General features: G+C 37.1%; 1 protein-coding gene across 1 annotated transcript; it reads right to left on the bottom strand.

The window, feature by feature from the left end:
- Window positions 1-3,858: 3,858 nt before the first annotated feature.
- LOC115923371 (retinol dehydrogenase 12-like) lies at window positions 3,859-10,812 on the bottom strand. Its single transcript, XM_030983851.1, has 7 exons — window positions 10,728-10,812; window positions 9,344-9,429; window positions 8,004-8,075; window positions 6,347-6,488; window positions 5,665-5,885; window positions 4,370-4,526; window positions 3,859-3,887 (listed from the first exon to the last, which is right to left on the bottom strand). The coding sequence occupies exons 1-7, from the start codon at window positions 10,810-10,812 to the stop codon at window positions 3,859-3,861; spliced, it is 792 nt and encodes a 263-aa protein (XP_030839711.1).
- Window positions 10,813-12,710: the final 1,898 nt, after the last annotated feature.

The following is a 12,710-nucleotide window of genomic DNA, read 5'->3' on the forward strand; positions in this document are numbered from 1 at the left end:
ATGATTTGAAAGGAACATGGCGTGTTATAAACAATATTTTAAAACAACAAAAGAAAATTGAATGTCCAAGTCTTTTAAAAGATGGACAAAATATTGAGGAACCATCAGAAGTGTTGCGAGTTTTTAATGAATATTTTGTTTCTGTTGGTGAGAATGTTGCAAACAATATGCCTAATACTTTAACAGACCCTATTAAATATTTGTGTGGTGATTATCCACAATCCTTATTTTTCACATGTACAAAGGAATCTGAGGTAATCAATACAGTGTTAAGTTTAAAAGAAGGCAAAAGCCCAGGTTACGATGATATAGACACCAAAGTTTTAAAACAATGTATACACATTGTTGCTCCAGTGTTAACTCATATTTTCAATACCTCTATAGAAACAGGATGCTTTCCAGATGCTTTAAAAGTTGCTAAAGTTTTGCCAATATTTAAAAAGGGAGATAAATCTTTATGTACAAACTATCGACCTGTGTCCCTGCTTTCGGTCTTTGATAAACTTTTTGAAAAATTGATATATGCAAAACTTATGTCTTATATATGTAAACACAATATTTTATACAACAGACAATTTGGTTTTCGCTCTGGACATTCTACATCTATGGCCCTACTTGAATTTATCGATCAACTTAATACAGCTTTTGAAAATAAGAATATTGGACTGGGAATATTTTTGGACCTATCAAAGGCATTCGACTCAATCAATCATGATATTTTGTTACGTAAGTTGAAATTTTATGGTATTAGAGGAACTTCTTTAGAATTGATACATAGCTATTTATTTAACAGAAAGCAATTTGTTTATATAGATGGTGTTAACTCAACATTATTGACACTCGCTGGAGGTATTCCGCAAGGGTCAATTTTAGGTCCATTAATTTTTCTATTATATATTAATGACATTCAATACGTAAGCCCAAACCTTTGCCCAATCATATTTGCAGATGACACAAACCTCTTTGTGTCTGGTAAAAATATCTATGAAATATCAACCATAATTACTTCAGAAATACCAAAAATTGAGTTGTGGTTTTTGGCTAACAAATTACTTATAAATTAAAAAAAAAACCAATTATATGATATTCAAGCAGAAAAACAAAAAACTTTCAGGTCAAATCTGTGACATTAAAATTAATAACTATAATATATTACAAGTTTCTAATACTGTATTTCTTGGAGTGACACTTGATGAAAATCTTACTTGGGCTCCACATATTAATAATACCCGCCGGAAGATTTCATGTGCAATAGGTGTATTATATAGAATACGACACTTGATTCCCCTAAATATATTGATTAATATCTACAATGCAATCATTCTTCCTTATCTGTCCTATTGTACTTTGATATGGGGACATTGTGCAAAAACTGTAATGAATCAAGTTTATGTTTTACAGAAAAGAGCACTACGTGCAATTACAAATTCTCACCCCAGAACCCCATCTGAACCGCTTTTTAGGAAATTGAATGTACTTACCATATTTCAAATACATGAATTGCAAGTTGGATCATTTATGTATATGTACAATAAGAATATGTTACCTTCTATTTTCGATAATATGTTCAAAATAACAAAGGATGTTCATCCTCATTACACAAGACATGCTAATGATTTATATATTCCATTGTTAAAATACCATACTTCACGTAGATCAGTTAAATATTCCGGAGTAATTAGTTGGAATGCAATACCTACCCATATAAAAATGTGCCCATCTGTTGCCTCATTTAAACGTAAATACAAGAACTATTTAATGAAGGAATTCCTATCGTATGCTTAATTCAATTAGCCTGTACTCATTTGTTTATTTACTTACTACCCATTGTTTTTTTTTGTTTTTTTCTCTGTACTTTGTATTATTAGCTGAGGACACTGGAGCCCAGTCTTTGAAAGGCCAATGGCCTCTGCTGGCTCCTCCATATTCTTTGTATTATTTATATTTATATATTTGCTTATATGTATAATGTATTGTTAAATGTATTTTTATACGAGAAATGGAAATAAAATGAACTTGAACTTGAACTTGAACTAGCAAACTACTAACAAAAAAAAAATTGTCACTGATGACAAGTTTTGCGAAATAGGGGTCCTAAAACCATTCAGTTTATGATGTAATCAAGTTAGAATATGTTGATTGATGTACTTTTACCAGTCTCTTTTTATCATGCTTTGTGTGGTTTTGAATAAAAATGAACTGAACTGAACTGAACTGAACTAAATCGTATTTTGAGAGAAAAATTGCTATGATTTATTCTGGATCGTTTATCCTGCAGTAGATTGGTTGTTTGAGCCAGTGAAATAACAGCATGCGCACGAAAACGTACTGGGCATCATCTTTGCTAAAAACCACAACTCCCATTTGCACATAGTGACATTGTGTCGTGCCTACTTATCCAGATTTCCTTATCTTTCTATGCTCATTACTCAGCCACTTTTCATTGTCTACCGAAATTGGCACATGTCATTTATTTATAATCGTGATTATTCAGTGTAAGTTTCGTTGAATTGTGTAAGAATTTGTTTTCTATATTTAACAGAACTCAAGTTTACCTTTAAAGCACCGAAAACGATATATTAATTATATAACAAAAACGACACCATTCAGATCGATAGTTCTCTGCGCGAAAACTACCGCTGATAAACATGTAAATTAATTTTGATTAAACCTAAGACAAGCTCGATTATGATCAGTATGTCAATTCTAGGAAATAAACGGCATCAGAATAATTAATTGAAAAAATTATCTTTATCACTATATGGAAAAGAAATGCGTCATTTATGTGTGGAACATGGATTGACATTTATCAAGTACATTGATGTAAGTTAAATGAACAATTGACAACAAATATCACTTATACTGTGTCACGGTTGATAAATGCGAACGATTTGTGTGAATCCTTTTGCCCATTGTTGCATCAGTGTGACGTCAGTTCTTTAAGCGTATCTTCAGTGATGTAATCCTTCAAGCAATCGAGCGAATACTTCCACAGGAATTCTTGCTTGTCTCTGTCTCTAAGTATGAAGAGTCATAAAGAGAAAATTGGATGCCGTTAACTAATTATGCAAACGCCAAGAATTATTAATATGTGTAAGAATAATTTTAGCAACAAATATATATTGTTAACATAAAAAACTAAAAAGCCAAAATAAAAAATTAGTAATTTAATTCAATTTGTAAATTTACAGAAATGGACTCAAAATGATATTTGCACTTTCTGGTAATCTACAATTTGCAATGTAGGGCATTCTGGATATAAACAACAACAAAACGTCACTAAACGACGCTATACTACTATTGGTTAAGAAAAAAAAATGAAAGCATTATTTGGACTGTTCTGTATTTAACATAAAGGACACAAAAAGGGTGGAAGCTACAAAATAAAACTTACGTGGCTAATGGGTTCTGGAGACTGGTTGGTTGTGAATTCTCGAGATAGAGCGCAGTTTTACCATCGTACTGCGGGTTCACAGCCGCGTGGATTGTCGTCAAGGCTCCGTCAAATGAGTTTCGTGCCAGCCCTGACCGTGCAGAAAAAAAGAGGGATACAAATAGTAATCAATAAATGACAACAATAAAAAAAAATATGAAGCACCTAATGCTCACATTTTTAAACGCTAGTCTATCATTACCCCGGCACGAGCCGAGCCACCCTGCTAAAGGTGCTTTGGTAGAAAATGTAGATACATGTCTTGCTAAAAGACATTAGTGCCGCGGCGGGACTCGAACCGAGAACCATGTGAATGACAGTCTGGTGACGTATCCACAAGTCTACGACATGGTGTTGTAGTCGAGTGGTTAAATAACATGAATGCTAATTAGTGCGTCGGCACAGTCATGGCGGGATTTACGTCATTACGCAAAAAACTGTATCTGCATTGCTCCTGTAACATTGTAATCGATAAAGAACAATACAAGAAATATATTGTTTTCTGGGCCCCCATAACACGAAGCTTAGCAATTAATCGTACGATTGGTTGCATTGGTGACTCTGTGCAATCAAATGCAAAACTCAGTCTTTCCATCCACTGCCAATCTTTGTGTTACGGGGGCCAGGTTAATAATATCATTGTCGTCATATATATAGGAATATCATATCTACGGTCGAAATATATTTTGTCTTCCGGTCTATGCATTTTCTGCTAGATGAAGAGGGAACACTGATGAACACGTTATTTCGAATTGATAACACCCAAGAAAAGCCTCATACGATCCGTAAGATTTTTCAAAAGGCCTAATAATAATTGGTATCGTACATAAAGAATGGTTAGCACCACTCTTTCTCTCTTTTGAAATCCGAATACACAATTAGTCCAAGTACCTGTTTATCAACTATCCATACCTACGCTCACTGAATTATACTCACCCATTGAGTTTAGCATGCCCACAAAAAACTTCATGGAACCAGATACCTGTTGGTTCTCCCTCTTAACGATATCTGTATCGACAAAACCAGGGTGCAGAGAAAACACGCCGATTCCAAATCCATCCAGCTTCTCTGCTAATGTAAACATCTCCATAATCTAGGTATAACAAAATAAAAACGATTTAACTCTTTAGAGGTGGTTTAAGCATTTGACTTGAAATACAAAGGTCGTGGGTTCGATCCCTGACACGGCACTATTGTCCTTTGGCAAGGCATTGATCTACATTCGCCACTCCATACCCAGGAGAGGAATGGGGACCCGGTAGGGTGACGAAAGCCTTTGTTTTAGTAATTGCCATATGCCCTCAAGGTGACCATATAGTACGAATACTCCCCAGGGAATAGAAATGGTGCACATTGTGCGTGAATTAATCTGATGACCGGGGTGATATTATCTGCAAAGTGCTTAGAGACGACATTTCGTATAAAGCGCTATATAAATTCAGATTATTATCACTATTACATGCTTCGCGAACAGTCCTCCTGTGTCGCACTGTATTTAACTTGGGATAAATTTACCAAAGGCTTAAAGATTAGTTAAGTCGTTTTCATTGCAAAATTAATTTTTACTGGTGTTAAAAAGGGTTGTAATGACTCTATCTGGAGCTAATCGAAACCGGTAATTTGCAAAGCCATTGAGTTGCAAAAAGCAATTCTTCCTCTTCAATTGGTGTCTATTTGTGTGCGAAATTGCCCGTTTTGCAATTAGCGACCGTCCAGGGACCTGAAGAAAGCGACCAAAGTGTTAAAGATTAAGTTTAGTTCTGGTCATGCAATTGCATTTTAAAACAAACTGTGCTACAAGTCAGATGCACTGTATACAGAATTGTGCAGATGGGGGCTACACAAACATTTGGCATGAAAGTGAGATCCACAAACTTTAGTTGTTACTTATTATTATTATTGTTATTATTCTTACTACTACTATCATCATACATGTACGTGCTATTGGTGGTTATTTTACCTGGCAGCTAAGAAAGCAATAAATGCTTGTTGGTAAGCAACCAGAAGACCAACGGCTTAAGGTCCTCTCCGAGGGACCTGGTAATGAGAATTAACGCCTTACCAAAGGGCACTAGCGCATCGACTTGGTTTCGAACCCAGGTCACCGGATAACGAGACCACTGCTCTACCGACTGAGCTACCGCGCCTCCTCCTCCTCCTCCTCCTCCTCCTCATCATCATCATTATTTGACACTATTTTTGCTGCTTCAATTTTTTCTCTCCAAACAAACCTGATAGAGCTTGGTGCTTCCATATTTGGACAGTTGGCCTTTGTTGATCGATTGCATATTGTCTTCGTGCCAACCAGCACCGCGATAAGCCATAGACGAAACCAATATGATCTTGGCATTGCCCCTGGAAGCTTTTAACACCGGAAGTAAATGGAGAGTTAGAAGGAAGTGCGACAGGTAATTGACCTGGAAGTGGAGCTCAAAACCGTCAGCTGTTTTGACTGTGTGAAATACAAGAGCAGGGGAGACCACCTCATCAAAATTGAAGACTAATTATTAAAACAAAAAAATCTGAATAAATACAAATTGAAACCGGTCATAGTAAAGAAGAGAACTCTCGAGGATTTTCATTTCAATTGTTTTAATTATTATATATATATATATATATATATATATATATATATATATTTATATTACATTTTTTATTTACACGCCGTGTGGAAAACAAACAGTTTAATTAAGATAAGCAGAAGCATTAACAAACTATATTTGCAACTTCATTTGTAAACCAGTTGTAATCAAAATAATAACATATTATAACATTAATTGCAGGTTCATTCATTTACGATAATCTGATGTATGGACATCATATTGCAATGACGAGTATTAACGTAACATGAACGGTACAAAAGGGTATTCAAATTGAAATAATTTCGCGAAAGTCTATGCGATCATATTTTACCTTCCCCTCCGTAGGCCATGCCGGCGTTGCACACTAGGATGTGAAGCGGGAGCCCTTTGGCTTTGAACTCCTCTACGAAGCTCATCGTGCTGGCGATTGACGAAAGGTCAAGGGTCATGAACTCGACATCAAGGTCATTGGCCTGTTGAGGGAAAGGAAAGACTAACTGTGACGTCATAACTGTGACGTCATAAAGATTCGAAAGTGACTGTGATCCGTTATGGCTATGGAAACTATTTGCATGTTCCAATTTGCATTTCTCACGGAATAGTTACGAGGGGATTCAAGATTATATAAATGTTTTAAGTGTAAAATTAATCTATGAAGGTTGTAGAAGGATTGTCCTGTAGCTAAATGAAGGCCAGAAATGGATACTTTAGCAAAGCTTTGATGTTGCTCAAAGTAAACCTTCTGTCAATCGATACCTATTGTTTTGTGCAAACCGACACTTGGCAAATAAGCGACTGTGCTAATTGGCGCTTATTGCAAAGGAAAGGTTGAGTGCTTACACAAATGTCTATATTATCAAAACCAGGGGATGTGTTTATAACAACAGCAGCTTCTGAGACGATATCTGTAAGTTTTAAAATAGGCATGCAGAGAAGTTTTTTCTCCATTAATGTGTCTTAATTTAAACTAGAAGTAAACATTTACATCACTTCCCAACACTCTTATGTAAAAGAAAATAAGTATCTGACAAAGAGACGATAATCAAATGAAATTGACAAAAAGGGAGGTACAAATTGTTCACATTATCATATGGCGAAGTACTGATTCAAGGGGGCGTGTGCCTCCTGAACCACTACCCAACCCCCCCCCCCCCCTCATCGACAAACCATATAGACTATACTCGTGTGTATTATGAATTATACCTCACTTTAAAAATCTGATTGGTCGAAATTAGAGTCGTGATTTTAACCATGCCCCGCCTACCAGTCAATAGTCTTTTAAAAAGTGCCTTCGTATTTGCCCATCAGTCAATAGTCTTTCGAAAAGTGACCTCATCCTGCGATCCCCTTTGGTTTACGTGTTAATTAATTTAGTTTGTGCGGAGCGCGGTTACCATACATTTTTTGTGCGAGTAATTTGGTTGCTATAAACACAGCGCGGACGACCACCGATCTCGATTGAAGTAAGGCCTAGATCTACATGTAAACCTGTTTTTTTCATATGAAATCTCATTTTTTAGTATCACCTTCAGGATCACAAGCAATAAAGGATTGAATCTCGATTTGGAAATTATTACATTGACCAATGTTGCCTGATCGCGCAATGCACGTAGACTTGCATAGGGATATATGCGTGCAATCTCAATGGGAAGGATTTTAGCACACAAACATCGAGTGCGCCATAGTAAGCTACCTGCAAGTTTATCAACACAGACCTCGATAGCGTAAACAAACTTGATTACCATGTTTGACCAGTAAGTCGCACATGTCTTCTATGACCCTTTTTTCCGTATATAAAAGAGATTTAATGACTGCTTTAATATTCGGGGAATAGTTGTTTTATAGGCTCTCGAGGATGTTGCATCCTGATATCACCCCTCGGCACGCCTCGGGGTGATATCAGGACGCAACATCCCCTTCAGCCTATAAACAACTCATAGCAGTCATTATATCTACACTATTACTATTATGTCGGTGGTTTTAGTTACCTTGATTTCGACCTTTGACTTCTTGTCATCAGCTTTCTCCTCGCTGTGTTCCATTTTCATTCTCTCCATTGCCTAGGAGAACAACGACATCTGAAATTAGTTCTTTCTTTACAAACAGTGGAGAAAAAAAACTATTTTCCATGAGAAACTTATTTTCTTTGATTGGTTAAAACGGAAATACATTTATAGAGGTATGTCGTGGTAAAGTGGTTCATTCAATTGATTCTCAATCCAAGGGTCAAGGGTTGGAATCCGTCCCAGCACTATCGTCCTTTTGAAAGACATTAAAGGCACACTGCCATACTTGTAGCTACTTGCTCCCTCTATATAGAAAACTTCCCTAATCGGTGCCTGTTGGTCCCCCATGATCCTCTTTTTCTTATGTTAAATGAGAGCTGAGTTAATGAGATAGCCACCTGTCACAGTGACCTCGATGGCTCTTTGTGTGGTCTAATCCCTCCTGGCCCAGTAGTGGTGACGATCTTTAATATACGTTTGCCATTATTAACCAAGATGTTAAACGGGTAGCCGGTAGGATGCGAAAGTCATCGTAATTTGTGTAGAATGGTGAGCGTCTGTTAGATGTTTCCTGACTGGAATAGCGTGCTCCCCAGGGAGTGGAGTATGGCAGAATAATAATTCCGTAACCAGGGTACTTATAATGCTATAATTGCCTTGGTCAGTTAAAGGTAAAACCCTATAAGTAAAGAAAGGAGATATCACTAGTTAAAGCCCCACTTACTCGCACACACGCAAGCGCGCACCCTCACGTACATCCCACCCTCGCACATGTTCCTTTGAAACAGATATCATTAGGCGGTGTCACACAGAAAAATCCCGACCCATCTTGAATTAACCAGATTTTAGTAATCTAGTTTTTTCATTTACGTCGGTGACAGACTGGTGACAGACAGGCTACGAATGATCCGGATAACTAAAATCCGGATTTTTTTGATGGGCCATTGCGCATGTGTCGTTTAGGTAGATAAGCATTGTGACATCACACGTTCAATCATTAAATGCGCGCTAATATGATTGTGCGCAGGTTATGATAGCGCGTTAAAAGCCCTATACCAGCCAATCACGTTTAACTTACACTGACCTTTAAAGGGATTATTTCAACATTGGTGTCAGACAGAAAAATCCCTTAAAAAAACCCTTGAAAAACCCATTCAAGAGAGAATTATCTTGTCTCATATGAGGATATTTGAAGGGATAATTGGTGACAGACAAACAATTAAGAGGATAAATCCGGATAAATAAAAATCCGGATTTTTGGCCTCTGTGTGACACCGCCTATTATTTACAGAAACTTACATAAGGAGATTAAACTCACTTACTTCATTTGCCTTGGCTTCGGAACGACAAGCCACAATGACCTTTGCCCCCAGCTGGGCTAATGTTTTTGCCGTCTCATATCCGATTCCTGATATCAAAATAAAATGACAATAGAGGGGACAAGGGCTGAATGGTAAAGTTTTACAATGATCATTTTCGATACGTGACAAAATGATGTAGATCCGAAGAAACTATTTTAAAAAATAGATTTGGAGCGAATACATGTTAATTCATGGAAGAAATAAAAAGCAGTAAGAGGCTAACAGAAACTTCAGGAATGCCATCAAATTTGATGGGAATTCGGTGTTTTATTTCATGAAGAAAACAAATGACGAGTGGAAGCACTGGTATTTTTAAAGGGTATAGTTACCTAGGTGAAAGCGTCCACAAAAACAGTCACGTACCAATCGTGTTCAACCCATCTCTCCGAAATGGGGACAAATATGAGAGCCAAGTAAGGATAGAATTACCATTTGGTTGCTTTCCTCGTCTCTCTGCACAGTCGCTCCTTTGCAGCATGTGCCATGTTCCCCCAACACAATTAAAACTAACTGTGAGGAAGTAATTGCTTTGTACAACACAATGACTAAGCAAAACAACCTTTTCCCGATCTTAATAAGCTTTAAACACCCGCAGAGATTAAACCTTAAGTGAAGACACTTAAAGATAAATTTGAGTTCTGGTCATGCGATTGCATTGTAAAAGAAACGGTATGAAATTGATCAGAAAAGGTTGATTATGTAGCATATATGAAGCATATAAGTATTCGTGTGTACTGAAAGGTTCTGGAATCATCAAAATCATAAGAAATTTTGCACAGTCTTTGTTAAGTAACAAGCAATGTACAAAGAAAGTTGTATATGGGACTATACAAACATGTGGCATACAAATGAGGGCCACAATTTTAAAATCTTGCATGTCATATTTAGAATATGAAGGAATCCGAAGGGCCATGCTTTTAATACAGGAAACAATTTTTTTCTCTGATGTTCTTCTACACTTGCATAATAATTATAATAATAATGCTCACAAATTATTGTTTACCTCTCCCCCAGAACTCATAGGTCCATCCTACTCTTAAAATGAGTTCGTTTGAATGATCGCTATAAAGCTTACGCGAACCTCAAATTGGCAATTTGTTAAGTTGATTATGACGTAGTGACAGATAACTCATCGTTTATCGTGTACAAAATTATATGATTGCAACTTTTCAAAAATTATATTAACTCTCTCATTTGTTATCCAATTTTTGTTATAAAGAAGTTTTCTATCAAAGTTAATTTTTCCTTTACGTAATTGTGAAGCCTTAGTGCATCTATTCCAATGATAATTGACATATGGAGATTATTTCTGTGGCATATAAATAGTTGAATTCGAATAACATACCTGTGTTTGCCCCAGTGACAATTACGGTCTTCTGAGTAAGATCGACGTCCGGAACAGGTTTTTGTGACGTCCAACTAGTACCCATCGTATAGCACAAAGTGTTTAAAATTGAGAACGGAGATGTTTCACTTTATATACGCGATGATTTACTGACTCGTATCTGATTTTAATCCCGTATCGATGTCTATTCAGTAAAGAAATTAATTTGGGCAGAATATATATAATGTAATGCTGAAGTTAAAAAGAGCGAAATACGCGGGAGGACCACAGCATAAATGCTATGTTTGTGTCGGCTCCGAAGAGTAATACTATGTTACCCTAGCGGAAATGAAAATGAACAGCACAAACATAGTACATGGACTTTGCACAATAGATTGCACATGTATCTGCCTTAACTCTGAAAATGTATTCCGGAGTATGTGCATTCCAATTCTTTTCATACATGAATTTCAGGGTTTTGGATCGCTCTTAATTGTTTAGAATGCAGCGGCGCGTCACATAATATTTCCAGAAGCATAACACAGTCGTACTCTATAACGCAGAAGCACTACAGGGTACGAGTACGTATTGAAGGGATCCGGTAAAAAAATCCTTGATTTAGCTCATGCTGCAGTGATAATTATAAACCTTTAGGTCAGTCAGGAACCCCATCACTTTTACAAGCCGATTGCCTGTCTGATTATCAAGATATTTATGATTGAAAATCGATATCAAATTTGCGTTTGCCAAACGGTTTTCATAACACTACAGTCTATTGGGTAACGAGTATGGTAAAACCGGTCACTCAAAGGACTTTAAATTTGTAAGGCACTTCTTGATCATTTTGAAGCGCAGTTTTTTTAGGGCTTCAATATAACATCATATCAAAGACACTGATAACACGTAGGGCCTTGCATCTCAGATTTAACATTGTTAAACGATCCCTTTAAAGTCCTTTCTACAAGGTGGCCATGTCTTGCAGCCAAATGTATTGGTGCCCCCCCCCCCTAACGCATATTTCGTTCCTATATACCATGAATGTTGTAAGTTTACTGTATTTCCAATGATACGCTTCAACTGATTATTATGCCAAGCAGATTAAAACAAAAGAGAGGGACAAATAAGTACATTTTTATTACAAAATAACTATGCCATAGGGACCTCTTCCCCAATTATTAGCACCGATGTTTGCTTAGCTTCCCTTTAGCATGAATGTACCTCATATTTTCAAAAAAAATCTCAAGAATAATGATTTGTATATAATGTTGGGGCTCCGACACAACGCCCCCGCCTGGGGCTCCTACTGTGATATCGTTCTGTAGGTCATAAGAGAGCTCTGTACCAAAACAGGCGGCCGTATAACCACGAACCAATGTGATCTTACATTATATGTAACATGGGGCTCCGGCACAACGCCCCGCCGCCCCCAATCACACATATATGAATAGCTAGTATGCAGGGGGCTCCTACCCTAACATCGTTCAGCAGTGCCTAAGGAAGACCTGTACCGAAAATTGCGTATGTACAACAAAACCTTAAATTTATTTTACCATATTTTTAATTTGGGGGCTCCAGTACGACGCCACCGCCCAATTCACACTTATATGAATATTTTGTTGGGGGGAGGGGGGCTTCAACCCTTACGTCGTTCAATAGATCGTAATGAAGCCCTGTACCTAGTTTTTACAACAACAAATCAATGTGATATTACCGTATATACGTCGCCCCCCACCCCCGAATATTTATATGATTTATTTATTTTTGGCCGGGGGCTCCTACAATATTGTTCAGTAGGTCCTAAGGAAGCCATGCACTAAAAATGGCGCCTTTATCAGGCATGTAACGGTACTTTCATTAAGCTACATGACTACAATGGTGTGTGGCTGTCGCGTCAAAACGCACTACGACTATGCGAAAAGTTTATTCTCACGTTGTTATGTAATTGCCATGGAACTAGATTTGTAATGATTAACTACGAGATGTCTAACTAGCTGGACCATGTCG

The sequence above is a fragment of the Strongylocentrotus purpuratus genome, unplaced genomic scaffold, assembly GCF_000002235.5.
Source record: "Strongylocentrotus purpuratus isolate Spur 01 unplaced genomic scaffold, Spur_5.0 spur5_scaffold_13, whole genome shotgun sequence".
Taxonomy (NCBI): Eukaryota; Metazoa; Echinodermata; class Echinoidea; order Camarodonta; family Strongylocentrotidae; genus Strongylocentrotus; species Strongylocentrotus purpuratus.

Coding starts and splice junctions, on each gene's coding strand:
- LOC115923371 (XM_030983851.1), bottom strand. CDS start 10,812: ATGGGTACTAGTTGGACGTCACAAAAACCTGTTCCGGACGTCGATCTT. Junction 5,886..6,346: donor CATGGCCTACGGAGGGGAAG/GTAAAATATGAT, acceptor TATTTCACACAG/TCAAAACAGCTGACGGTTTT. Junction 4,527..5,664: donor GAAGCACCAAGCTCTATCAG/GTTTGTTTGGAG, acceptor TGTTATACCTAG/ATTATGGAGATGTTTACATT.